The sequence below is a fragment of the Pongo pygmaeus genome, chromosome X, assembly GCF_028885625.2.
Source record: "Pongo pygmaeus isolate AG05252 chromosome X, NHGRI_mPonPyg2-v2.0_pri, whole genome shotgun sequence".
Taxonomy (NCBI): Eukaryota; Metazoa; Chordata; class Mammalia; order Primates; family Hominidae; genus Pongo; species Pongo pygmaeus.
Genome location: NC_072396.2, coordinates 116,119,239 through 116,147,232, shown reverse-complemented (window position 1 = coordinate 116,147,232; position 27,994 = coordinate 116,119,239). Strand labels below are relative to the sequence as shown.

The 27,994-nt window shown below is 39.4% G+C and overlaps 2 protein-coding genes across 4 annotated transcripts in view; one reads left to right on the top strand and one right to left on the bottom strand.

Annotated features, from left to right (window-relative positions):
* The window catches only part of TRPC5 (transient receptor potential cation channel subfamily C member 5), a 322,611-nt gene that overhangs the window by 178,103 nt on the left and 116,514 nt on the right, over nucleotides 1–27,994 (top strand). The gene's annotated exons all lie outside the window — the stretch shown is intronic.
* TRPC5OS (TRPC5 opposite strand) lies at nucleotides 5–27,994 on the bottom strand. 3 transcript variants are annotated; one of them, XM_054471095.1, is made up of 4 exons: nucleotides 27,854–27,994; nucleotides 7,943–8,088; nucleotides 7,527–7,615; nucleotides 5–2,452 (listed from the first exon to the last, which is right to left on the bottom strand). In XM_054471095.1, exon 4 carries the CDS (start codon nucleotides 2,140–2,142, stop codon nucleotides 1,807–1,809), a length of 336 nt encoding a protein of 111 aa, XP_054327070.1. In that variant the 5' UTR covers nucleotides 2,143–2,452; nucleotides 7,527–7,615; nucleotides 7,943–8,088; nucleotides 27,854–27,994; the 3' UTR covers nucleotides 5–1,806. The 3 variants fall into 3 exon arrangements, with proteins under 3 accessions (XP_054327070.1, XP_054327069.1, XP_054327071.1); XM_054471094.1 differs by having other exon boundaries at nucleotides 27,770–27,874; XM_054471096.1 differs by lacking the exon at nucleotides 27,854–27,994 and adding an exon at nucleotides 22,051–22,170.

The following is a 27,994-nucleotide window of genomic DNA, read 5'->3' as shown; positions in this document are numbered from 1 at the left end:
CACGTTTTTTTGATTTGTGAATGAAAGTTTATTAGTTAAAATCTCTTGAAAGAAAACAAAATGGTTTAGATCAATAGCTAATACAGATTGTAAACAATCATAAGATAATAACTAGCAGTAATCATCACACATAAGAATTTATATAGGCACAACTCCCCACATATTTTAGCCCAAACAAATAGGGATGAAAACTTGTACTACCTAATCTAATGCCATCTACCAGCCTATCTTCCTTGATTTTCACAGCTTTAAGCTTCTCTCAGAATGATGAGCCCCTCTCTTTTCTGCCATGCTATATAATAACTGGCTTTAACACTGGTCTTAAGAAGATACAGAAAAGGGCTAATTTGCATAAAGGATCAGCCACTCACTCCATTCTCCTGGAGGAGATGCAGGATTTCAATCAGAGATATCCAGTCAGTGGACTAAACTAGTTAATAATTCTCCATCTAATTGAGCTTTCAGATACATGACTTATGTCAATCGCCTACCAGCTGTTTATAGCAACATCTTAGGGTTGTTTAATTTGCAGAAGACAAAAACAGGGCTTTGTTCATAAACCTGTTTAGAAACTAACTCCATATCATGGCTTTCCATCGTAAACTGTCACGTAACTGTTGACAATTTATTAATTTGCTTCTCTCTCCTGAAAACACCGTCCCCACTAGTTCTTGTTCCTAAGTATTTTCTTATTTCCTAAACATTTCTTTTCACTACTAACTCTAATTCTGTTCCATAGAGCAAACATACTTAATACAACAATCCATTCCTTGGAGCGGGGGTTATATCTTAACAATCCTTAAGCACATAAAATTACAGAATCAAAGCAAACACTGGAATATATCTTATCTAGTTTCTGAGGTACCATTACAGTACAATCTGTCCAGGTGACCCAGGAAAACAAGGGTCCAGCCAGCTCCACATATTATGGGGTTGTAGCATCTTCCTGCTTTGATGCCTAAGGACTATATCTAGTCCATAGATATTTAGTCCAATATGGTGAGTGTTTGTCTTTCCATTGGTGAATAGTCCTTGTAGGGCTTTGCTTAGCCCTTCTATTACTTCTCTCTTTGATTATTTGGTATAGTGTGCCTTTTCCATTTGGGGAATAATAGTGCAAAGTAGCTACAATGTGGTCAGAATTTGCAAGAACAGTCCTGCATTGGAACTCTTGGTCCCAGCTTTTTCAGTTTTCTCCTTGGCAACAGTCATTTGAAAACCTTTCTGCACTTTTATTATCTGGTAGATAGTACTCTTTTAAAATTACCTCCCTTAGTCTGCCATAGCATTTTTTGTCGGACACAGGCTCTCTTAAAGGATAAGTAAAGAGTTATATCCTTTCAAATAAAAGTATCCCAACACTGTCTTGTTAATGTGAATGTACTCATTTACTGTAATGCTACACTGGGGGATATTCCCCTTTTCATTTCCATTCATTGGAGAGCAGTGAAATTAGTCCCAAGATGTGATAGAGTTCGTCAGTTCTCCACTCCATAATTAGGCAAGGAATTTCTTTTCTTTACTATTGTTTGCTCCCGTCATCAGAAATTCTAGCATGAGAGTAAGTACAGGTAAAGGGAGACCTACATGGCAAAAGCCAGAACTTTTTGAATAACAACAAAGAGGAAAAAAGACCAGCTTTTGCTAGAAGTAAAGCAAATCTCACTTGTTATATGGGTTATTAGTAATGAAAATGTGCAGAACTATGAGAAAACACATATTGCTAATATACAGAAAATAAGAATATATTAAAACAGAGAAATGATCAGTTTTCACACCCCTGGGGGCGGGGGTAGAAATTGCGTCTTAGTCACTTGTTAAGTCATCATTTATACCAGAGACTGTATCTTCATATAAGTTATCCATGTCTAACATAGCCTGATCTATATCAAACATTAGGTCTTCATCCTCTCTTGGTGTAAGTATTGAGTCTAAGTCTGAGAGATCAGGGAGATCAGGTAGCGAAGGCTCCTCGGGAAGAGGTGCATCTGCTTCAGTCTCTTCTGCTCTACCATTTTCTTCTACATAAGGAACTTCTTGTACTTGTATAATGAATTGTAAAAGCTCATCAGCTATTCTTATTAACTGGGCTACACAAGCAACAAGTCCATCAATGAGTACAGGAACTGACACAGAATCCATGCTGCAGTGCTCTTCTAAATAGATAAAATATCACTAAAAGCTCTAGCAAACGGACTCTTGGTGACAATGGATAGTATAAGGGGCTAACAATGGTTCTGTGGTTGGTTTAGGCCAGAAATTAGGATGTTGATATGATTATGATGGTGATCAAGTAAAGAATGAGAACAGTGGAACAATATAACTTTTTGATGATGTTGGTAAACCGTGCACAGAATTTATGTATGGTACTCTTGTTTGTACTAGTGGTGAACTGCTGTTATAATGACCATCAGGCGGACTGTCACAGCCAAGAGAAAACAGCAAAGCAGACCTAATAATAAAAAAGAGAGATATAAAGATTAGTATCTTTGAGCCTTTATCCATCCTACAGGCTATGGCTACTGGTTACCCCTATCAAGAATTGCTGTTAAGGTTGAAACGATATGTCTAACTATAGCCCCTCCTTTGTTGCTGGCCTTGTGAGGCTCTACTACTTCTCTTTCCTTTGAAAACCTCATGGTCTTTATCTCTTGTTAGGAGATTTGGGAGAAAAGTGAGTATAGGTAGTTTGTCTGTCTTTCTTGAACATCTCTTTTGAGGAAGGATACACTCACGCAGGGTCTGTCAATTATTAGCACCTTTGCCTCATTGCCATTTATATCTGGTGCTGCTGAATTCTTTCTGTGTTTCTAGGAATCCATTCATTAAAGTTTCCAGATGCCCTGCAGCCTGGGGAGTTTATGGTAAATAAAAGTCCTATATTCTCTGTATTTTGCCAAACTTTGGAGAATTTCAGTTATAAAACTAGTTCCTTGATAATTTCCTATTACTGCCCCTCTTCCACATCTAGCAGCTAGTTCTTCCAACTTTTATCTAAAGCCATGGTTGTACTATTTTCATCTGCATGTCTGGTGGGCTTTGCAAACCCACTGTCTGAGTAAGTATATATTTGTGTAAGGCAATATTATTTGTTTGAAAATCTAGATATTGGCTAAATATAATCTACCTGCTACATTTGTCTGGTTTACCACTCCCCACCACACTTAAAATGAATCTGCTGAGGATGCAAGAAGTTTTTAATATTTTGATATATCTCATATTTCTTACTCACTTGTTTATTTGATTCACAGGTTTTCTAACTCTTTCTTCTCTGCTAACCTGGTACATACATGCCCATATGCCCTGAGGTTTCACAAGCCCATCCTACAACCTTAAATTGAACTGAAAAGGGAGCTGAGTTGAAACTTAAAGTCCCCGAAGCTTCAGGGTCTACATTAGTTTTGGGGGCCTAGATTCATTCATTCATTCATTAGTTTTGGGGGCCCTTCTCATTCCAAATAGATTATTCTGCTTTTCCGTTCTGATGAGCTGACACGTCTTTATAAGAATTTCTAAATTCTTTCACCAATTTATTTTCATATCTCCCTTCACCAGATTGTTTTTCCTGCAATAGTCCAGGTCTATATGGCTGATCAGTGTAGCTATATACCTTTGACCAGTTTTTTTCTTGGGTATATCTACATGTTAAATTTCTGGCTATTAATTCTGTAAATTGGGCTAACTTTCTTTCTCCAGCCCCAGTCAGGCTTTTCCTAGTTGAAAGTCTTAGGAAGTAGTCATCTATATAACTCCTTTAGGATTCTACCAAGTCTATTATTGCCCAGTTTTCAGCAGTTCTGACCAGAGTGGGGCCCAGCAAGCCACAGGCTTCACTTTCAGCTGACTATAATCCTTGGATATTTATTGGAGTACAGAAAATCATCAGCCAGATGGTCTGTGATTTGCACATACAGCTTGCTGGTCTTCACAGGGCCTTTTTTGACCCACTCAGTTGTACACTGTCTCCACTTAGCCTAAGTCCTATCAGATCATTACATTTTTTTTGTCCAAAATCCTACCAGTAGACGTGGGATTTGCCCTGATGATAAGGGTCACAACGATAATGACCAGAAGGCACGATTTTGTTGGAGGCAATTTTCCATATGGAATATAGGAGAATGGGTACTAGAGGCAGAGCAGTTTGTTTTATTAATTCAAAGGATCTGTTTGTTTGATTTAAGAGAAAAACATCTCATGTAAGGAAATATGGAGAGAAATCAAGGAAAGGAATTTGGTATTTATTTAGAATATGCATCAGCTAATCAGAAGGAAAACACAGAAGAAAGATGTGTGTTAAATATTATAAGAGAGCACCATCACATTTTTCAAAGGAAGCAATAACTACTAGATGGTATATACAGCCCAAAGGCACAAGAAGATGACAGGAACACACTCGCACAAAACCTATTTAACTTCTGACTTCCCATTCACCCAGTTTTTTTTCTCAGCTTCTCTATCTTCCTCTGGGACTCTTTTATTCCTCCTCTTGATCAATATGCTTCCATTTATTCACTTACGTGTTTCATTCTATTTCATACCCTCTCTAACTCCATCTACTCTTACCCTTTTCCATCATCTTTTCTTGTCTCTCTCTCCTAAAACTGGAAAAAAATTGGAATAAATTATATTTGATTCATCAAATTTTTATTGTATTTATTGATTTGTACATTACACAACCTAAACATAAAAAAGCAGAGAGGTAAAACATTCCATATTTTGCTCTCTTATAAGAGAAATGTAGTTACTTATTACTTTATGTGGCCCATGAGTTTTTTCGTGGGGCGGGGGACTCAGTCACTTTTGATGGGAAAAAAAATTAGTGACCTTGCCTTAACTTTCTTGACCCTTGTATTAGCTTTTTTTTTTATTTTTTATTCTCAAACCATCTCAGAACTTAGCAACTAGTGGGTGAGGAGAGGGCAAGGAGAAACTTAAAGAAACTGCTAAGTATTCCAATAATAAGAAAGAGTAAGAATGTAGCATCAGCTTATGCCAGTTATGGTAATTTCCAAAGCAACCAACTCTGGACACCTTAACTAGCCTAAAGGGGTCTTTTGGATAGTTTATGCCTAGCCTTAACTCACTTTAAGGGACTTTTTATTAGCTATATCCTCTGCCTGGGATCCCTTTCTCCTTGGTGGGGGAAGAGTGGGGAATGACTTCGTGTCATTCTGATATCTACTTTAATATTATCTCCTCAGATTTCTTACCCCTCAACCTGGGTAAAGCCCCTAATCCTTCCTTTCCCATTACACACAAATTTCATTTTTGCATGATGGTATCTATAACTAGCTCATATTTTCTTGTTTAATTATTTGTTTTTCTGTCTCTCACCTTACCCCCACATACATATAGACTAAAATGTAATTGTCATGAGACTAAGAAATCTGTCTGTTTTGTTTTCTGCTATATCCCCAAAGAACAGAAGAGTGCTTGCCAGCATAGTATATAATCATTAAGTGTCTTTGAAAAAAAGAAATAATGGAAGGGGGCAGGGAGGAACAACTTTCAGCTCATTCATTCAGTAAATATTATCAAGCTTCAACCATGCATGTGGGAAACAGGGGATACAAAAATGGACAAACTCATCAAATCATACAGTTAATAAAATGAACAGGCAACCCAGAGACTGAGAGAAAATATTCACAAAATATATATCTGACAATGAACTTTCAACCAGAATATATAAAGTTCATTGTCAGATATATGTGTGTCTGTGTGTGTGTGTGCGAGCGCGCATGCATGTGTGTCTATATCTATATATATATAAAGAACCCCTACAACTCAATAATAAAAAGACAAACAACCCAACTTAAAAATGGTCAAAAGATCTGAACAGACAATTCAAATGAAGAGCTAATAAGCACATGAAAACATCCTCAACATTATTAGTAATCAAAGAAATGCAAATTGACATCACACTAAGATACCGCAATATACTCAGTAGATTGGCTAAAATTAAAGACTGACAACATCAAATATTGACAAAGATTTAGAGAAACCAGAATTCTCACACACATTTATACTACTGGTAGGAGTATAAAATCATATTATGTTTTTGGAAAAACATCTATCAGTTTCCTATAAAACTAAGCATGCACCTATCTATATCCCAGCAATTCCACTCCTAGGTATTTACCCAAATTAAGTGATAGTTCACAAAGTGACTTTTACAAGAATAGCTATAGAAGTTGTATGCATAATCACCAAAAAGTAGAAAGAGCTCATGTATCTATCAAGAAGATTATGAATAAGCAAACTGTGGTATATTCACACAATGTGATACTAATAAGCAATAAAAAGAAAGGCACTACTGACAGGGACAACAACATGGAGGAATAATCAACGTTATACTTAATGAAAGAAGCCAGACACAAAAGATTACATGCTGTATGATTCCATCCATACACAATTTTAGAAAATGCAAAATAATCTATGTAGAAAGAAATCAGAATAGTGGTTGCATTTATGGGAGTAGGAACTGATTGGGAAGGGGCATGAAGGAACTTTCTAGAGTGATGGTAATTATCATGTTTAGATACGGTTGTGGGTTACACAGGGGTATGCATGTGTCAAAACTCATTGAATGGTACTCTAAAGATTTGTACATTTCCCTATATGTAAATTTTACTCCCCTCAAAAAAGTAACCAAGCACAATCCCCAGCCTCTGAAAGCATATGTCAGATGCAATGATGTGCCCATAAAAATTTTTCTAATAAATTGTCACATTAATGGGAGACCTATTGTGTATCAAGGACTGTAAAACCCACTTTTCTTATATTATAGGTTGAGTATCCCTTATCCAAAATGCTTGGTACCAGAAGTGTTTTGGATTTCAGATTTTGCAGTATTTAAATATACATAATGAGATATCTTAGGAATGGGACCCAAGTCTAAACATGAAATTCATTTATGTTTCATAAACACCTTATACACATAGCCTGAATGTAATTTTATAGAATATGTTTAATAATCTTGTGCACTAAACAAAGTTTGTTTAAGCCAAACCATCAGAAAGCAAAGGTGTCATGTTGGTGCTCAAAACATTTTGGATTTTGAAGCATTTAGTATTTCAAATGTTGAGATTAGAGATACTCAACCTGTAGTACATTTAATCCTCACAATAAAATCAGCCTATGAAGTTATAGGGGGAAAAACTGAGGATTAGAGAGATTTGGTAATTTGCCCATGATCATATAAGTAAAGATGCAGAGCTGGATGTCAGCCCAGGTCGGACTTCTAAAGTCCTGTGCTAGAGGGCACAAATTTAGGTGACTACAGGAGCAAATTTGCCTTATTCAGGGCCAGAGCTGACATCTCATTCTCCTAAGCAGGAATAGAACTGAGAATGTTAATATCATTTGTTATCCCTAGAAACTGGCTGAATTCCAAGTTGAATGTGACTTAGGCAGATCAGTCCCCTAGGAAATCCCCACTATCTGTGACTGGGAGGTTCAGGGATATGTCCATTATCTATCCTTCCACTGACCTACTGAATTGGCCCAAATGTTCATAAACTACTTACCTGTGATAGAGCTGAGAGGGATGGGGGTATCAAGGCTCGGCCTATTAAACAATTTGCAGACTTTGCTTCCAAACAGGATGTGAACGCTCCTGCAACAACAAAAAAAACAACACCCCCCCCACCAAAAAAAAAACAGATAAATTGCGAAATCGATAGGTTTAAGGATAAGCAAGGACGAGATTAACCAACATTTCAGAGAGCAAAGAGCCCTTTCTAAGTGAACTGACAATCGGGGCTTTTTTCCTTTCCTGTGGCATTTGCTAATTCTGGGCACTGTTGAAGATGAAGTTTTGCTGTAAGGCAGAAGGACTCTCCTGAGGAAAGGAGAAATGAGCATAACTTTTGGCAGTTGGGAGACACTAAAATAATGGGCTAGAAACTTGAGAAGCCCAAAATGCAGGGCTAGTTTTTCTTACCTGAAGTCACCTGAGTTCTGGGCTGGTGTCTAGGTAGGAAAAGCACAGGAAAATCTCCTGCAGTCTCCTGGTACTTCAGAGACAAATTCTCCCTCTAGAGGGGAACTGCCCCAAACAGGCCACTGGTCTCCACCTTAAAAGGTTACCTAGATTTTGAAATTAGAGGGACAAAGGGAAAACTAATGAGTCAAAAAGATCAAAACCACTCCCAAAGGGCAATTTGGACAAAGTGATTCTAAAATGCATAAGGATACATAAAGGCTAGTAATAGTGAAACATCTTCAGGAAGAACAAATTGAAGGACATATGCTACCAGATATCAAGGCTAGTTACAGAGCTAGAGAAATTAAGACAGCATAGTACTGGCTCAAGGACAGACAAACAAATCAATGGAACCATGACCCTTACCTCATACCAGATACCAAAATAATACTAATAATGATTTGAAATGAATCATAGGCCTAAATACGAAAGTCAAAACAACAAAGCTTCTAGATCACACCACCAGAGAAACTCTTCATTATCTTAGGTAGGCAAATATTTCCCAGAAGACAAAAAACATTAACCATTAAAGAAAAGATTAATTAATTATACCTTAAGAGGATGAAAAGCCAACCACAGACTGGGATAAAATATTCACAATATATATCTAACAAAGGACTTACATCCACTACATTCATACATTTTTTAAACTCCTACAAATCAATAAGAAAAATATAATCAATCTAATTTTTAAAAAATATAAAAGAATTGAACTGGCACTTCATAGAAGAGAATATCCAAATGGCTCACAAGCATATAAATAGGTGTTCATCACTATTACTCATCAGGGAAGTGCAAATTAAAACCACAATGAGATATGCAAAACCCACCAGAAGAGCTAAAATGAAAAAGACTGACAATACCAAGCACTGAAAACATGGAACAACTGGAACTCTCATAGATTGCTGGTGAAATTGTTAACTGGTACAACTACCTTGGAGAACTATTTGGCAGTATCTACTAAAACCAATCATACCTCTATCACATGACCCTGGAATGCTACTCCTAAGTATATAACCAAAGAGTGTACAAATATCCACCAAGATACAGGCACAAGAATGTTGAAATCAACCAGATATATAAAATTAGCTATCATATCACTACATTTACATGAAATCCAAGAACAGGCACACAAATCTATGGGAACAAAGTGGTTACCTCTGGGTAGGGGCTTATTGACTGGGAAGGGATATGAAGAAGCCTTCTGGGGTGCTGGTAATGTTCTATATCTTGATATAATCACATATGTTAAAAAATAAAAGCATTGATATGCACCCTTAAAATTTGCGCAATTTACTATATGCATGCCATACCTCAAAAAAATAGTTTTATTTTTTAAATTTTAGGCTTCCATCCTATAAAAACTAATGAGGACAGCAAGACAGTGATAAGAGTCTTACCAGGGTTCAGCAAGCCAGTCATCAAAGTTAATGAAAATTGAATGAAATATGAATGTGCAGGGCAGTGTCCCTTTGGTCTGTGTGGCTCTCTACTTCATGGCAGTGCTAAGGCAAGAGACCCTGATAGCTAGGCTGAGTTTTTAATTGATACAAGATGAGATAACCTATATCTTACAAGTAGCTCATAAAGACCCCTGAGGCAGAGGCCATACTATCCATCTGGTAACTGAGATCTTTGACCCCATTAAATTTTTATTAACCTCTCTTAGGACTTTTTTTTATCTGCACAACTAATCAAAAGTCACCATTTTTCTTTTAGCTGAAAGTCCTACCCGGCAATTTTGCAATGCTCCTAACTGGAAAACTGGCAATAAGTGTCTAACAGTAGGATGGAAAAGGAGCAAAGAAATCCAAATCCTCTGGGTCTATCTTTATAGTTGATAAGCTTCTTTATATTAGGTAAGGTAAATTAGTTCATATCCAAGGAGAACAGAGGCAGTTATGTGGGAAAGATTAAAATGCACCTTTGGTGAGGGTGGGTGCCAGATTCCTATTTACAAACAGGAAAATTTTTTTTCCATAGTGCTCCCTTCTCCGGTGCTGCAGTACCATTTGGATGCATGCATTCAATATAGCTTGTTTTAAAAAACACCTACAGACATATAACTTCTCGTTACCCTCTTCACCCCTTCAGGAAACATCAAGAGAACTTTATCCACAAAGGGCAAATGTTCACAATTTTGACATAACAGAAGCATCTCTATGGGAATACAATGAATAAAAAACAGTATTTACACTTTAAACTCTTTTTGAAAAAGCTACAAACTTTTGCCTTTAAAAAATAACTGTGTGCAATACAGCATTTGCCTGTTATAGGATCTGACATTTAAAAATCTCCATGAAGCATCTTTAATTTATCAAGAAAGAAAGGAAAGAATTGTGCAGCTGAGGAGCTAAACATGGCCCCTTCTTGAAAATATATGAAAAATTCAAAACTAAAACTAAAAAAAGGGGGAGTAGGAAATGTCCTTATGGTCAATTTAAACCAAATTCTACTGAATTTCTTTCCTCCTCCAAATTTGTTCATTGCTGCAGAGAAAAATCACAGACTGGCTTACCCTTCAGAAAAACAACTTAGTAGAAAAATACAACTACTTTTGAAAATACATCTTGGTTATTTTCCTAGACAGATACAGTGTTTCCTCAAAACACTGTTCAAACATGAGGATAGACACTCAATCTTAACCTGGTAGGACCCTACACAGGCTTGTCCTTGAGGCTTGGCTGCTATGAGAGGCTCCTAGGCCATTAGAGAGTCTGGAAAGAGATGTAATACTTCTAGAAAGATTTTTTTGGTTTTCAAATATTACAGTGCAGATGACAGGGTCTAAAATAAGGGAAATAAAAACAGAACTTGGAGGTAACAGGAAAAGGGGTTCTATTTCCAAGTCTTTCTTTAGCTTTCTGAGAGGGAAAAAAAGTTGTGGTTGTTTGTTTGTATATGCTTTTTGGGAGAGATATAAAATGATACTAGTGGTTATAAGGATAGGATCTGGTATCCAAAAAAAAAAAAAAAAACACAAAAACCCCTATATTTGAATTTCAACTTCACCACTTACTAACTAGAAGGTTGCTAAGCTACTCTTTGTGTCAGTTTCCTCATCTGTAAGATGAAGATAATGACAGTTGTGAGAATTACATTAGTTAGTTACCACAACGAATTTAAACTGGTGTCTGGTATATAATTAGCACCTAATAAATGCTAGCTGATATAATTGCACTGGAGAAATTCCAGGATCTAGGAAATAGTATGTGGTACATCATGACTAGTGAATAGCTACCTATGGAAGGCAGGAGAAGAGATGGCTGCAGGCATTACAAAAACTGGAAGGACATGCCAGAGACACAATTCATCTCATAGTTAGAACCAATATTAGATGATGGATGATGACTTTGAGCTTGGGTAAAAATGTGAGGGAACAGGACCATCTTGAAGCTGTAGTTCACAAATGACCCTTTCAGGAGACCTAAGAACAATCAAAGACTGTAGGGAATCCTTGAGGATTAGCAAATCCTCCTAGTCTAACTTCCTCTGAAGCACTTCCTTATTCTGGCTTTGAGCTCTGGTGGGGCTGTAGCTCACATGCACCACTCCTGGCCTGGCGAAAGCTAACTATATTGTGGGCTACACATTGGCTGTGCCTCCAACACACTGCCAGTTGCACAGAGAATGCCCTCCACCTCGTATTGTGACAATGATTCTTTCAAAGCATTAAATCATTAGAAACATCCACTTGGAAAGTAATTGGCAAGGTCATTGAGACAAGATAATAAAGGCCCATTATCCTATGTCTAGCATGACTTCACCCAAACCAACCCAAAGTTTCAAGTATTCCTTTGTGAATCATTTGGATAAGAAGGAGAGCATTATGCAAACATCTTTGTATACTTTTTACTTCATACCATCCTAGCCTGGATTTAGTCCCTAACTTCAGGAATATATCTCAGAAATTTGATAAGAGAAAGACTAAGCACCAGTTGTGGCCTCTATGTTTCTGTGGCAAATGCCAGCTTGCCAAGAAAGAACAGGTTAGTTTATTTTACCACATGAAAAGATGATCACAGATTACAGATTGCTTCCCTCTGCCTGCAAACGTGCTTAATGCCTGTCCACCAAAGGAAAGGCCCTTCTGTTTTTAATGATTTCGAAATAACATTCCATAGCATCCCTTGGTAACTCATTCCAATATTTTACAGTTTCCTTCTTCTGGTAATTATATCCTCAAATATGTTCACATACATTAACTTATAATAATCCTGTGTAGCGGCCAAGCACGGTGGCTCACGCCTGTAATCCCAGTACCTTGGGAGGCCACGGCAGGCGGATCACGAGATCAGGAGTTCAAGACCAGCCTGGCCAACATAGTGAAACCCCATCTCTACAAAACTGCAAAACTACAAAAAATTAGTTGGGCGTTGTGGTGGGCATCTGTAATCTCAGCTACTCTGGAGGCTGAGGCAGGAGAATCGCTTGAATCTGGGAGGCGGAGGTTGCAGTGAGCTGAGAACACACCATTGCACTCCAGCCTGGGTGACAGTGTGAGACTCCGTCTCAAAAATAAAAAAAAAATAAACAAAATAATCCTGTGTAGCAAGGATTATACCTATTTTACAATTGAGGAAATGAAGAACCAAAGAGGGTAACTGATTCGTCAAGATTGCACAGCTGGTTAGTAGCAGAGCAAGAATAAGAACCTGATTTCTTGGCTACTATTAAAAAGTCAAAAAATAACAGATGCTAGTGAGGTTGCAGAGAAAAAGCAATGCTTATACATTGTTAGTGTGAGTGTAAATCAGTTCAGCCATTGTGGAAGACAGTGTGGCAATTCCTCAAAGACCTAAAGACAGAAATACCATTTGACCCAGGAATCCCATTACTAGGTATATACCCAAAGGAATATAAATCCTTCTATCATAAAGATACATGCACGCATTATGTTCATTTCAGCACTATTCACAATAGCAAAGACATGGAATCAACCTAAATGCCCATCAATGGTAGATTGGATAAAGAAAATGTGGTACACATACACCATGGAGTACTATGCAGCCATAAAAAACAAGATCATGTCCTTTGCAGGGACACGGATTGAGCTGGAGGTCATTATCCTTAGCAAACAAACAGGAACAGAAAACCAAATACCGCATATTCTTACTTTTAAGTGGGGGCTAAATGATGAAAACACATGGACACATAAAGGAGAACAACACACACTGGGGCCTATCAGAGGGTCGAGGGTGAGAGGAGGGAGAGGATCAGGAGAAACAACTAATGGGTACTAGGCTTAATACCTAAGCAATAAAATAATCTGTAAAACAAACACACCATGACATGGGTTTACCTATGTAACAAACCTGCACTTGTACCCTTGAACTTCAAATAAAAGTTAAAATTTTTTATTTAATTTTAAAAAGAACCTGATTCTTCGGATTCTTGGCCTTCTTCAGACTCTTGGTCTGACTAATGATGCTCTGGGAACCTCCACATCACCAGCAGAATAAGAACAAGTGTTAAGATATCAGCAAGAACACAATATGTTTGTCTCTTGGTGTACAGGAGGATTGGTTCCAGGACCTTCCACAGATACTAAAACCCGTGGATGTTTAAGTCCCTGATATGAAATGGCTTAGTATTTGCATATAACCTATGCACATCCTCCCTCATATACCTTAAACCAGGGGTATCCAATTTTTTGGCTTCCCAGGGCCACACTGGAAGAATTGTCTTGGGCCACAAATAAAATACACTAACACTAATGATAGCTGATGAGCTAAAGAAAACTGCGAAAAAAATCTAATAACATTTTAAGAAAATTTATGAATTTGTGTTGGGCCGTATTCAAAGCTGTCCTGGGCCACAGGTTGGACAAGCTTGCTTTAAACCATCCCTGGATAACTTATGATACCTTATACAATGTAAATACTATGTAAATAGTTTGTTTTACAATATTGGTTTAGAGAATAATGACAAGAATAAAAAGTCTGTACATGTTCAGTACAGATGCAATATTTTAAAAATATTTTTGATGCACAGTTGGTTGACTCCATGGATGCAGAACCCACAATACAGAGGGCTGACTGTATAGCCATGATAGTTTGCTTACCAAGTGGATCAAAGGCCAAAAGTCCCCTTGAGGACAACCATTTCATTATTGTCATCCCTACATACTATCATTCCCAGAGTGTTCCTACAGTAGAAAGCCCTACTAAAAAGAAAAGATACAAAAAGCCTAGCTGAACATTAAAATCACCTTAAGATCATATGCTGATCCATGAAAATAAAAAATAAGACAAGAGTATGTGGTTTCCTGCTTTCTAACTTCTCTATTTTTACCTCTGAGATAGATACACTCAGAATAAATTGAAGAAAATGAGGCAGAAAAAAATTTCCTAATATCCTAAAAAAAAAGCTTTACCCTTGGCCATGAACTTCCTTTCCCTTTGAGGATTTCATACCTCTACCTCCCAAAGTTTCTAAGGGAGCCAAGGTTTAGCATTTTAAACATGGGTAAAGAGTGAATCCCATTGCTTCATATGCTTGACACTCAGAAAAGCACATCAGGGTTACAACACAGTCCTCTGGCAAGAGCCCTCCCAATACTAAACCAGCATGCTGTTCAAGTGAAAAGATAAATGGAGTTTTCCTTGTAGGATTTCTTACAAGATTTCTTTTTTAATATTAGCTAGAGCCGGGGGAATCTGAAGGCAGGCTCACTCAATAGGAACAAAATTTCTCTCTCATCTCTTATGACTGATATTACCAAGGTTAAATACTTATGTCCTGAAACACACTTTTAATTATGGCCACTCCACCTTACTACCCTTGTTAAAGTCACCAAAGACTTCTGCACTGCTAAATCCAATTATCAGCTCTCCGTCTCATCTTACTTGTCCTATAAGCAGCCTTTAACATGGACGATCACTCCCCAAGTCCTCTTCTTCTTCATCTATAGTCACTCTCTTGGTGATCTCATATGGGCTGCAAATAACACCTATAGGCAGATGACTCCCAAATTTATTTAACCAGCTTAGGCCTTTCTCCAAAATCTCATACTTGTTTATCTACTTTCATTACATTGATTGCTGTAAAATTCAACACAGTACATTCAAAACTAAATCCTTGGTATTCTCTCCAAAACCTACTCCCTTACAGCCTTCCATCTCAGTAGATGGTAATTCTATCCTTCTAACTACTCAGGCCAAAAAATCCACAGTCAATCCACCAGGATATCCTGTTGTCTCTGCCACTAAAACATATCCACAATCTGATCACTTGTCATTGTGAGACACCATCACACCATCATCTACATCTCACCTTGATTATTTTGACAGCCTCCTGACAGGAGTCTCTTTGCCTTGCCTCACTACAGTCTCTTTTCTTTTTCTTTTCTTTCTTTTTTTTTTTTTTTTTTTTTTGAGATAGAGTCTCGCTCTGTCACCCAGGCTAGAGTACAGTACAGTGGCATGATCTCAGCTCATCGCAACCTCCACCTCCCAGGTTCAAGCCATTCTCCTGCCTCAGCCTCCCAAGTAGCTGGGATTACAGGCACCCGCCACCATGTCTGGCTAATTTTTTTTTCTTTTCTTTTCTTTTTTTTTTTTGGTAGAGACGGGGTTTCACCATGTTGGCCAGGCTGGTCTCGAACTCCTGACCTCGTGATCCGCCCGCCTCAGCCTCCCAAAGTTCTGGGATTACAGGCATGAGCCACCACGCCCAGCTACAGTCTCTTTTTCAACAGGACTGACAGTGATCCCTTTAAAATGGAAGTCAGATCATGTCACTCCTCCATTTAAAACCCTCTGATAACTGCATTTCCTTTAGCATAAAACCCAAATCCTTATAGTGGTTTATATGGCCCTGCATAATATAATCTGCAACTTCATCTTCTATTTTTCTCTCTCCTGCTCTGTTCTAGCTGCTCTGGTCTGTCATTCCTCAAATTCACCAAGCACACTTCCTCTTTAGGTTCTTTATACTGGCTATTCTGCCTGGAATGGTCTTGACTCAAATATCGAAAGAGCTAAATCCCTCACCTTCTTCAATCTCTTTGCTTCTATCTTGCCTTCTCAATGAGTATTTCACTTACCACCTTTGTAAATTTTAACCTCCCCCTCCCAACTTGGCAGTCCTGAGTCTTCCTTATTCTGCTCTAACTTTTTAATTTTTCTTAGAAACGTATCACTTTCTACACATATTGTATAGTTTACTTATTTATTATGATGATCATTTATTTTCTGGTTTTCCTCTCTAGAATGTAAGCTCCATGAAGGCAGGGATCTCTGTTTTGTCTAAGTGCAAGAACAGTGTCTAGCACATAGAAGATATTCAATAAATATTTGTTGACTAATAATTTGTAAGGACTAATAATTCCTTACATTTCTATAGCGTTTTATGCTTCTAGTGCTTTCACATGGTATCCCATTTAATCATCTTAATTACTATATGGGGTGGGTAGGGTAACACAGAATTTATCTCCATTTCACATTTAGGAAAATTAAAATCCAGAGTAGTAAAATGATCTACCCAAGAGCTATTCTACATAGCTGGAATGTGGTAAAACCAGAAACCTAGTTTTGCACCCTTTTTCTGTAGCCTCCAATATTATACTGCAAAGCCCGTAGTCCTTGAGGAAAGACCTTCCAGATTCTTTGTTAGGAAGGGGACATGACCTGCTCGTGCCACTAACCCAGTGCCTTGAAGCTTAATGTGTTTCACCAGCAAATGCGAAGTCAATTAAAGACCTGAGCTTATGTGGGGAATCACCTTGTGAATATGAGAGAAAATGATTCCCAAATGGCACTCTCTCCAAGAAAGAAAGAAAGCAACATTTGAATATCCCAGCTATTTAGTGGAATAAATTATTTGTTTCTTCCTAACTAGCTCTGCCTTCCTCTGGCATTACCCACTAAACCAAACAATTCTCCAAAGCAATGTAATAGCATAAAGGGAGAAGTGAGAGTCCAAAAAGGCATTGGCAACATAACATATATCCCAGTGGCCTCTTCCACTTTGCCACCATCTAAGCCACTGACTGCCCTTGTTGAAAGCTTTGCCCCATTGCCACTGGCACACATAAAGAGTGGAGACTGTCCCTTTAAATGTACCACCAAACAGGAAGCTGGTGTTTACTTGGCAGGGGAAGAACAAGATACTTTCATGCTTGGCATACTGCTACCATTGGCATCTAACCCAGAAGCTGCTGCATTCTGCAGGGGTGGCAACTATTTTGTCCTCAGGATAACATAGTGGAAGATGCAGCTATATTTACATGCAGGCTTTTTAATAGAGATGCCTGTCACCCCTGGTAAGCTCACAGGAGGCGACAGAAATGGCACAGTCAGAAAAAGGCAAGCCAAGTCCTCAGTACCTTCTGGCAATTGAATCCACAGTACCAGAGAGGGAGGCCTCGATCTCTTTCTTTGGCCTCCAGAATGTCATTATACCAGGGGTATATCCAGAAACCCTCTGAAGTATTACTGAGTAGACCGGGTTTGTCTTCAGTGCCCTTGTCAGAACTGTCTTTTCCAAGATTACACCAAATCGAGTGGTTGAGGCTTGACTCTACTAAGTCAACTCTGCTGCAAGGCTCAACAAATATCCCATAATGAAACAGCATGCAACAATTCAATAAATAAACCTCAGGCTGAAAAAAAAGAAGTGTCAATGCAAGCATAATCTACCAAACACTTAACAGATTTTAGATAATACATGGATGCAAACATCACTGAAACATGAAGAAACATACAATAACCTTGGCTACATGGGTATGCACTGAAGTATCTGACACTGAGGAAGTAGGAAGGATGGAAGAAAAAACATTATTTTATTTTATTGACAGAGTTTCACTCTTGTCGCCCAGGCTGGAGTGCAATGGCATGATCTTGGCTCACTGCAACCTCCGCCTCCCGGGTTCAAGTGATTCTCCTGCCTCAGCCTCCTGAGTATCTGGGATTACAGGCGCCCGCCACCATGCCCAACTATTTTTTATATTTTTAGTAGAGACAGGGTGTCACCATGTTGGCCAGGCTTTTCTCGAACCCCTGACCTGAGGTGATCCACCCGTCTTGGCCTCCCAAAGTGCTGGGATTACAGGTGTGAGCCACCATGCCCGGCAGACAAAAAAACATTATTTTTAAGGGGAATATTGGCTTTGGAGGCAGAGAAACCAAGGTTCAAGTCTAAAAGTTTTCTTGCCTTAGATCACTTAAGCTCAATATGACTCACTTTCCTGATCAGAAATAAGGATGATGACAATAAGCAAGTATTAATTTTGTGATGTAGACAATGTTTAGTTATGGGGAGATGCCCTATTGATTTAGTTTTTTAAAAAGTGTGGCTTTTGAGTTTCAACATAGATTTAAACTGCACTTCTAATACTAATTGTATGGCATTGCAGAAGGTACTTATTCTCTCTAAACCTGAGTTTATTCATTTATATTTTGAGGATGATGTTGACACCTATCTCAAGTGGATGCTATAATAATCAAACAAGATAATGTTATGAATGTGTTTTACAAGCCATGAACTCCAAGACAAAGAAAAGTTTTCTTTTTCTTTTTTTTTTTTTTAAAAAAAAAACCCTTTGATTAGAGTGGCCAACCAATCTGATTTTCCAGGAATAAGGGGTTTTCCAAGACCCAGAGTTTTCAATGCTAAATATAGAAAATCTTAGGAAAACCAGGATGAGTTGGGCACTCTAGTCTTGACTAACCTTTAATTAGGCCAATGTCCTCACTAGACCTTAACTGAGATGACTAGGCCTTAACTAGATTTAGGCTGTGGCTCTGCCTTAACTAGATTCTTACTAGGACTTAACTAAGCTTAGCCCTTTCTAGACCTAACTGCGTTAAATAGGCCTTAAATAGGCCCAGGCCCTTGCTACACATTAAATTAGAAACGAATAGGCCTTCTCTAGACTTAGGTCCTGGCAACGCCTTATCTAGACTGATTAGATATTAACTAGGCATAGTCCCTGGCTAAGCTAACTGGGCTGTGGCTAGGACTTAACTAGGCATAAGCCTGGCTCCACCTTCACTGAGTTGACTAGGCTTTAACAAGGCTTAAGGCCTGCATTTGCCTTAACTAGACTCTGACTAAGCTTTAACTAGGCTTTGGCCCTGGATAGGCCTTATCTGGGCTGGCTAGATCTTAACTAGGATGACTAGGCCCTAAGTAGGCTCAAACTCTGGCTAGAACTTAACTAAAGTCTGACCACAGCTTTTCTAGGCTTAGACCTTGACTAGGCCTTAACTGGGTCCAGGTTATACCTTAACTAAACTCTATGTCTCCTCTAGACTTATGCCCTAGATAGGCCTTAACCATGCTTTGTCTAGGACTTAAGTAAGCTTATCCCCTGGATAGGCTATAACTGGGCTAATTAAGCCTTAACTAATATTGGCCCTCACTAGGCTTTAACTGGGCTGACGACCCTTAATTGTGTTAACTAGCTCTTAACTAGTCTCAGGCCTTTGCTCTACTTTAACTAGACTCTGACTAGGCCTTATCTAAACTTAGGTTATGACTAGACCTTACCCAGGCTTAGTCCTTGGCTAGGCTTCAACTGGCTTCTGACTAAACCTTAACTGGGCTTTGGCCCTGGTTAGGCCTTAACTAGGATGGCTAGGTTTAAACTGGGCTCAGGCCATTGCTACACTTTAACTATATTTTGATGAGGCCTTAACCAAGATGGCTAGCCTTTAATTAGGCTTGGGCCCTGGGTATACCTTTAAAAGACTCTGTTTATGCCTTAATAAGCTAAGGCCTGGCACTGCCTTAACTAGTTTCTGATTAAATACTTAAGTAGATTTAGGCCTTAACTGGGCTCTGACTAGGCCCCTAACTAGCTCTGACTAAATATAAACTAGGCTTAGGACATGAATAGTCCTTAAAAATACTCTGATAATACCTTAACCAAGTCAGTTAGCTTTTAATTAGGCTTACACTGTGGCTATACCTTAATAAAACTCTAGCCAGGCCTTAAATAAACGTAAGCCCTGGCTATACCTTAACTGGTTTCTGCCTAATACTTAACTAGACTTAAGCCTTACCTAGGCTCTGACTTCACCTTAATTAGGCTTAAGCCCTGACTAGGCCTTAACTGGGCTCTAACAAAGTCTAATCTAGTGTTAGGTAATGGCTAGGCCATAACTGGGCTTTGACTCACACTTAACTAGGCTGAAGCCCTGCCTATACCTTGATTAGGCTTCATTACATCTTAACTAGGCTTAGGTCCTGGCCAAGTCTTAACTAAGTTCTGATTAGGACTAAACTATATTTATGACCTTGCTAGGACTTAAGTAGACTAGGACTACAACATAATTAGGCATAGACCCTGGCTAGGGCTTAACCTGGCTCTGACTAGACCTAAATTAGGCTTAGGCCCTGGCTAGGGCTGAACTGGCTTCTGACTAGACCTAACCTAAGTTTAGGCATTGGTTAGGCTTTAACAATACACCAATGAGGTCTTAAGCAAGCTAGCTAGCTTTTAACTAGGCTTAGTCCTTGGCTATACTTTATCAAAATTCTGACAGGCTCTTAACTATGTTTAGGCCCTAGCTAGGCTTTAACTGGCTTAACTAGACCCGAATTAGGCTTAGGCTCTAGCTAGGTCTTAACTGGGCTAACTAGGCCTTAACTAGGCTAAGGCTTTGACTCAGTCTTAACTAAGTTTTGACTAGGACTAAACTATACTTATGATCTTGCTAGGACTTAAGTAGACTAGGACTGGAACTTAACTAGGTTTAGACTCTGGCTAGGGCTTAACTGGGCTGACTAGGCATTAACTAGGCATTGGCCCTGAATAGGTCCCAGTTGGGCTGACTAGAACTTAACTAGGCTCTGACTAGACCTAAATTAGGCTTAGGCGTTGCCTAGGGCTGAATTGGGTTCTAACTGGACCAAAACTAGACTTGGGCACCAACTATGCTTTAACAATATCCTAATGAGGTATTAACCAAGCTAACTAGATTTAACTGTGCAATCTAGACCGGAAGTAGGCTTAGGCTGTGACTAGGTCTTTTTTTTTTTTTTTTTTTTTTGAGATGGAGTCTTGCTCTGTTTCCCAGGCTGGAGTGCAATGGCACGATCTCGGCTCACTGCAACCTCCGCTTCCCAGGTTCAAGCGATTCTCCTGCCTCAGCCTCCTGAGTAGCTGGGATTACAGGAGCGTGCCACCACACCTGGCTAATTTTTGTATTTTTGTAGAGACGGGGTTTCACCATGCCAGTCAGGCTGGTCTTGAACTCCTGACCTCAGGTGACTCTCCTCCCTTGGTCTCCCAAAGTGCTGGGATTACAGGCATAAGCCACCACGCCCAGCCGGCTCTGACTAGGTCTTAATTGGGCTGACTAGGACTTAACTAGACTTAGGCTCTGTCTCCACCTAACTGATATCTGAGTAGGCCTTAGGTGGGCTTAGCCCCTGGTGAGATTGTAACCAAGCTGCCTTGGCATTAATTGGGCTGAGCAAGCCTTAACTAGGCTTTGGTCTTGGCCAAGTCCATGGCTAGAACTTAACTATGCTTAAGCCTCAGGTAAGCCTTATCTAAGCTGAGGTGCTGGCTAGGCCTTAACCAGACCTTGACCTTGGCCTTGTCTTGATTAAGCTGTCGTCAGGCCTTGGCTAAATTGCAGCTACTCTTTCGTAAGGATCACCTCAAGAATATACTACCTCTAGCCCTCACCTCCTCCAGTTTGTATCTGCCATTACCTCAGTTATCCTGCAGTTTCAGGCCGTACTCTGGGTCATAAAGAAGTCAGAGACAGGACCCCTACCTTACCATACTGCAACAGGAAACAGACTGCTTGTAGGCTCTTTGCAGCCAGATGTACTTACAGTATAAAACAGGAAGCAACCCCTGAATTGACACTCCCAAGAAACCAGGGGGATACTCTTTTATGTAACACTTCACCCAGAATTATATTTTTATTTCAGTCAATGAGAATAGTCTGTAAAACTTCTTCCAGGACACCGACATTTTGTAATAAGTTTGTAACAAACTTAAAACGTAACATAGCATTCCTGAGTACAGTACAGCAGCAGGTGACTCTACGGCTTTTGCCCATAATGTGCAATTGGCAGTTTAGAAGAGAGATCTTCTTACCTACCTTACCACACTGCAACAGGAAACAGACTGCTTGTAGGCTCTCTGCAGCCAGAAGTATTTATAGGATAAAACGGGAAGCAACCCCTGAATTGATACCCTCAAGAAACCAGGGAACACTCTTGTATGTAACACCCTACCCAGAAGTATATTTCTATCTCAGCCAATCAAAATGGTCTGTACAACTGCTTCCAGGACACCAGCGTTTTGTAACAAGTTTTTAACAAACTTAGAACATAGCATTCCTCAGTAGGGGAGGAGACTCTACTGCTTTTGCCCTTAATGAGCAATTGGCAGTTTACTTACCTTACCACACTGCGACAGGAAACAGACTGCTTATAGGCCCTTTGCAACCAGATGTATTTATAGTATAAAACAGCAAGCAAACCCTGAATTGACACCCCCAAGAAACCAGGGGATACTCATGTATGTAACACTCCACCTGGGAGTATATTTTTGTTTCTGCCAATCAAAATGGTCTGTGCAACTTCTTCTAGGACACCGACATTTGGTAACAAATTTGTAACAAACTTAAAACATAGTGGGCCAGGCCCAGTGGCTCACGCCTGTAATCCCAACACTTTGGGAGGCCGAGGCGGGTGGATCATGAGATCAAGGGATTGAAACCATCCTGGCCAACATGGTGAAACCCCGTCTCTACTAAAAATACAAAAAGTTAGCTAGGCATGGTGGCGCGTGCCTGTAGTCCCAGCTACTCGGGAAGCTGAGGCAGGAGAATCACCTGAACCTGGGAGGTGGAGGTTACAGTGAGCAGAGATTGTGCCACTGCACTCCAGCCTGGTGACAGGGTGAGATTCTGTCTCAAAAATAAAATAAAATAAAATAAAATAAAACAAAAGAAAATCACAAAACAACAGCAACAACAAAAAAACATAGCATTCCTAAGTACAGTACAGGAGGCGAATCTACAGGTTTTGCCCACAATGTGCAATTGGCATTTTAGAAGAGAGATCACCAATGCACTAGAATTGCAGTAACGGGAGTGTAAGCTTCACCAAGCTGGACTCTGAGCATTTGTAGAACCTATGAACTCTCCACAGTTAGTTACCAGTTCCATTGTGAGGAAGTAGCCAGTCTGATATATACTGGCTTGGCCTGCTATAAGACACTGAAATACTTGGTTAATGACCCAACAACAGGATGATAAATCCAGACCAGAGCATAGGTAGTCATTCCTGTCTATTAGCTTCATGGATTCCTAGTGATGAAAGACTGGTAATTGGTTCCAACCTTGGCTATATTATTGAGTTTGGGAGCATGTATTTGTATATACATACACCTCCTAGTAAAATGCATTTGATTCACTGCACACTGGGAGTTCACTTTGACCCAACTAATCATTTTTGTCATCTGTACCAAGTTATAAGTTAAACTTACATAGGCCTGTACAGTAACCTTTTCAAGTACACAGTGACTTAGGTATCAGTCCTGCATGGACTAACTGAAGTTTGTAGGTACTATTCAGAGCAAAGCAGGTAAGCAGGTAAGCAGCTCTGTTCACAGGACAGTGCCCGGACAGGGCCTGTGGCTGTGGGATGTAACCAGTCTTTACATTAAGCTCTGTATAGCAGTATGTCAAAAGAACTGATCTGGGCACCAGAACTGGAAAGTTAATACATTCATTCATTCATCCCACAAATATTTATTAATCATCTACTGTGTGCCAGATATTATCCTGAGACTGGGAATATGATGGCAAGCACATATAGCCACAACCCTTAACCTAATGGAGTTTTCATTCTACAAACAAAATCAGGAGAGGATCTGCACAGCCATGAGTTGAAGCCTAGATTAAAACAATCTGTATGCTACAGGGCAAGGTCAGATGTGATAGGCAAAGCCTACAATGACAGAATAGCTGTAGGAAAATAGCCATGTGGTTAAAAAAAAAAAGCAGCAACAAATGAATATAATCTTCATTTTAAAAGTATGAAAACAGATTTTTTCTAACATCACCACCACCACTACCACGTCATTCTGAGAAAGTCATTTATATTTTTTGGTCTTCGGTTCTTCCTTCTATAAAGTGGAATCACTTACCCATTTGAAAAAAAAATGAAGAGAAACTCGACTAGATAAGTAAATCCTAAATCACACTAGCACAATGGATAAGAGCCACAGGCTTTAGAGTTGAACAGATGGGGGCTTTAATCTCAGCTCTTGTCACCTTGTAGCTATATGCCCCTGGCATGATTTAACCTGAATGAGCCTCATATTTCTTTCTCTGTAAAAAGAGTATAGATACTAACCATGCCTATCTCGGGCTGTCATGGAGACAACACCTGAGAAAACATGGAAAATGCTTACTGCAATAAATTGCCATGCTCTGTTAAGAAACAGGAAGAATGAGCTATGCCTTGCACAACCTCAATTCTTTTTATTTGGATGCATCACTCTTTAGTGTCTTGAGAGTATTTAGCAGGTACTTGATAAAGATGTCCTGACTGGTTTATTGGACTTCACCATAGGGCAGTAAGAAGATTCAAGGGCAATAGCAAGGACCAAAGCCTGGAAAAGGTGAGAGATCAGGGATTTTCCTTATTCTCACTCCTAGTCCAGCTTAACCCACATTCATTCGTTCCCTGTGACCATAACAAATAAACATCTTCCTGGGACCACAGGCCCCACTGGGATGATACATAAAGTCTCAGGAAGACATTTCAAGTTCAACCTGAAGAACAAGAGTCAACGTCTCCTGAGTTCTCTGCTCTGAATGAGCACTGAAACCTTCTCTACCTTTCTTTTACAACTCTCTCTCTTTTTCTGATGTCTCCATTCTCTGCCCAGTCTCTGAGGAGGCTACCAGCAGAGTTACAATCTAATATTTGAAAGATGCTTTGAAAAGAATAAGTATTATTAACTATTAGTTGCACTGTATGAACAAATTCATAAATACTTCCCTTATTGTTGCAGAAACATTACACACCGCTGCTGTAACTAGACCTCTTTCTAGCTTAACTTTGATATTCCGGATCATAAGGGAAGTATGTTGGCATTGTTTCAGTACTTGCTGTTTAAATGCAAGTACGGAGCCATTCACTCACTCCAGGGAGAAGCAAAGAAAAGAATGACTTTAAGGGTCTCAAAACTGAAAACAAATAACCAAGAAGGTTATACATGTCTTTCTGTAGGCTGTGAACTGGGTAATAGTGTTTCTCACTCAAGGAAGACTTTGGATTGTCCCTGCTGAAGGACAAAGGGATAAACAGACTAGGCCCAGATCACCTAAAGCAGTTGTTCTCAGGGCTGATTTCCCTCCCCACCACCCCTCCACCCAGCCGTCTGCCCATCAGGAGCATCTGGCAATGTCTGGAGAGGCTTTTGGTTGTCACAATTGAGGGGAGGTGCCATTGTCAATTAGTGGGTAGAGGCTGGGGAAATACTAAACACCCTACAGTACACAGAACAGTCTCCAAGAATAAAGAATTATACAGCTCCCAAAGCCAATAGTGTTCAAGTTAAGAAAATCTGACCTGAAGAATCTTTCCATCCTAACAACCAGCAAATATTTCTGAAGGTCTTTCTTGTGGGCACTGTGGTTTACTAAATAAGCCATAGTCTCTGCCCTAAGGAAGCTTAGAGTCTAACAGGGAGATCAGCCAATCCCACTGAAGCAATCAGGAAATAATGCAGTATATCTCTTATCACTTAGTTTTTTTTTTTCTTTTTTTTCTACAGTGTGGTCTAGCCTCTGGGTATTATAGGAGCATTTTAAAATTTTATTTTATTTTTAATTGACATAATTGTATTTATTTATGGGATACAATATGATATTTTGATATATTTTTACATTATAGAAGAGGGAGAACAGCAGGCAGATGAAGTTCAGGAAAACTTCCAAGAAGAGTTGGATCTTGAGCTGATGTTTGAAGGAGGCTACTACTCTTTCCCTTCTCTTCACTGCTGGCAGAAAGATGAATCTAAGCTTGCTGCCCATACTTCTTTACTTCCCACTCTCTATCAGTATCTTGTAATCTGATTTCAGGACTCCATAGAAAATTATTTTTCTTAATCACCAGAACCTATAACCCATCCTCAAATATTAATCTACATCAACCCTCATCTTTTAAAAATTTCCTTCTTTATTGACTTCTGTGACATCATCATTGTGTTCTGGTCCACTTTTGACCTCTCGTGGCTCAGCCTCAGGTTTCTTTTTACAGCCAACCTACATAGGTAGGTGTGCCACCACCTCCAGCCTGCTGCCTTTTTCTCTCTCACTGTTTCCTCTTAATTATTTTACTCATTCATTTATGTCCCTTCTCATTCCACAAAGGATTTGCAGTAGTTACAATCTCATGCTATGCATTTTTCCTTAATTATTACACCAACTCCTGTGGTTTTACCCATCATCTCTATATAGGCAACTCCCCAAGCTGTGCCTCTGACTCTGACTCTGATGTCCTTCCTACACACCACACTACCTGCCTGATCACCTGCTGAACACCATCCACATATACCTCAAATCCAACATATCCTAAACTTGAGGTTTACCCAGGACCTAGTTTTAGCACTGAAAGTTCCGTGTCCTCGGAATTCCCTCAACCCCAAGCAAACCAGGACAGTAAGTCACCACAACTAAAATGAACTCAACAGTGTCTGTTCCAAACCCAGTCTTCCTCATGAGCTCCTAATTCCTCCCCATCATTTTGTAGCAGAGATATCCTCCTTCTGCATAAACCTCAACTCCTCTTTGCCTTCCACCTACTCATGCAACTGATTGCTAGATATTGTCAATTTTATCTCCAAAATATCTTCTTTAATGTCACTTCCTTTCAACTTCCACCGCTCTAATTCAGGTCTTTATTACCTCTAATCTATACAATTACAGTAGACTCCTAATCAGTCCGCCTGCCTCCAGCCACGCTATCACTCTACTCCCATCCCTTTTGCCAATTCATCTTCCAAACTGCAAAGATTGATCATTCTGAAACACAAATGTGATCATCCATAGATAGTACTTTTCTAATCAATATTGAAGTTTTACAGAATGAACTCCAAGAACAGCATTAAACTCAGGCTCCGAGGCATTTTAGCATGATGACTACACAATATGACACCTAAGAAATGTTGTTATGAATGACTAAAATACACGGAGTATTAATATGAGCTCTAAGTGAAAAGGAAATCAAAACAAAACAAAAACCACCACCATACCCTTGAGAAGCCAGGAACTGAATTTGTCGGTTCCAGTTTTGCATCTTTTCATTTCTTCAGAGAAGTATATGATAACCACAGTTAAGGAAAGTAAATATTGCCAGGGAATTCTGGGTGGTAGAGACTCATTAAAGCCATGATGTTCATATGAAACAGAATCATCTGGAAGTCATATTAAGCAGAAACTAAACTTGAGAGAGAATTCACTTGTTCCCTCAGGGCGTTAGGTCTTAACTGATCTGTGGCCCTACTCCCTAATTACCTCTGCTGCAAGAGCCATAGGCTTTCCATCTCAGACTGGCAAGGAAAAAGAGAATTTACATGAATGATGTTTATATCAGTGACAGGAAATATGTATCCCACTTGAATAAGGGGTACGGCGCACCCAATATAGATTGTGAAAAATGAAAAACTGCCAGGAGAAGAAGGCAAGTGCTTTCCCTAGAGGAGAGAGAGCTCATCCTTTCCTCTCTCAGGAAAACTTATCTATCCTCTGTCTCCTCTCATAGACTTGCAAGTGGTAAATTGTTTATGAAGCAACTCACCTTAGGAGTCAGGGGTTGACCTTCACAGAGATATTAGAAAAAGATGGCTACCAGAAACATCAGAGCCGTAATCCAAAGGCTTACCTCTCTAATGGTAGGAATTTTCATCACATGGTAGGTAACCTCCTCTTCCGTCTACATAATTAAGAGGCGTAGCTCCCACCTCTTCAGAAACCTCTTCCAACTATGGTCCTGCAGTTTTTGTTTGCCACATTTGTTTTTTCT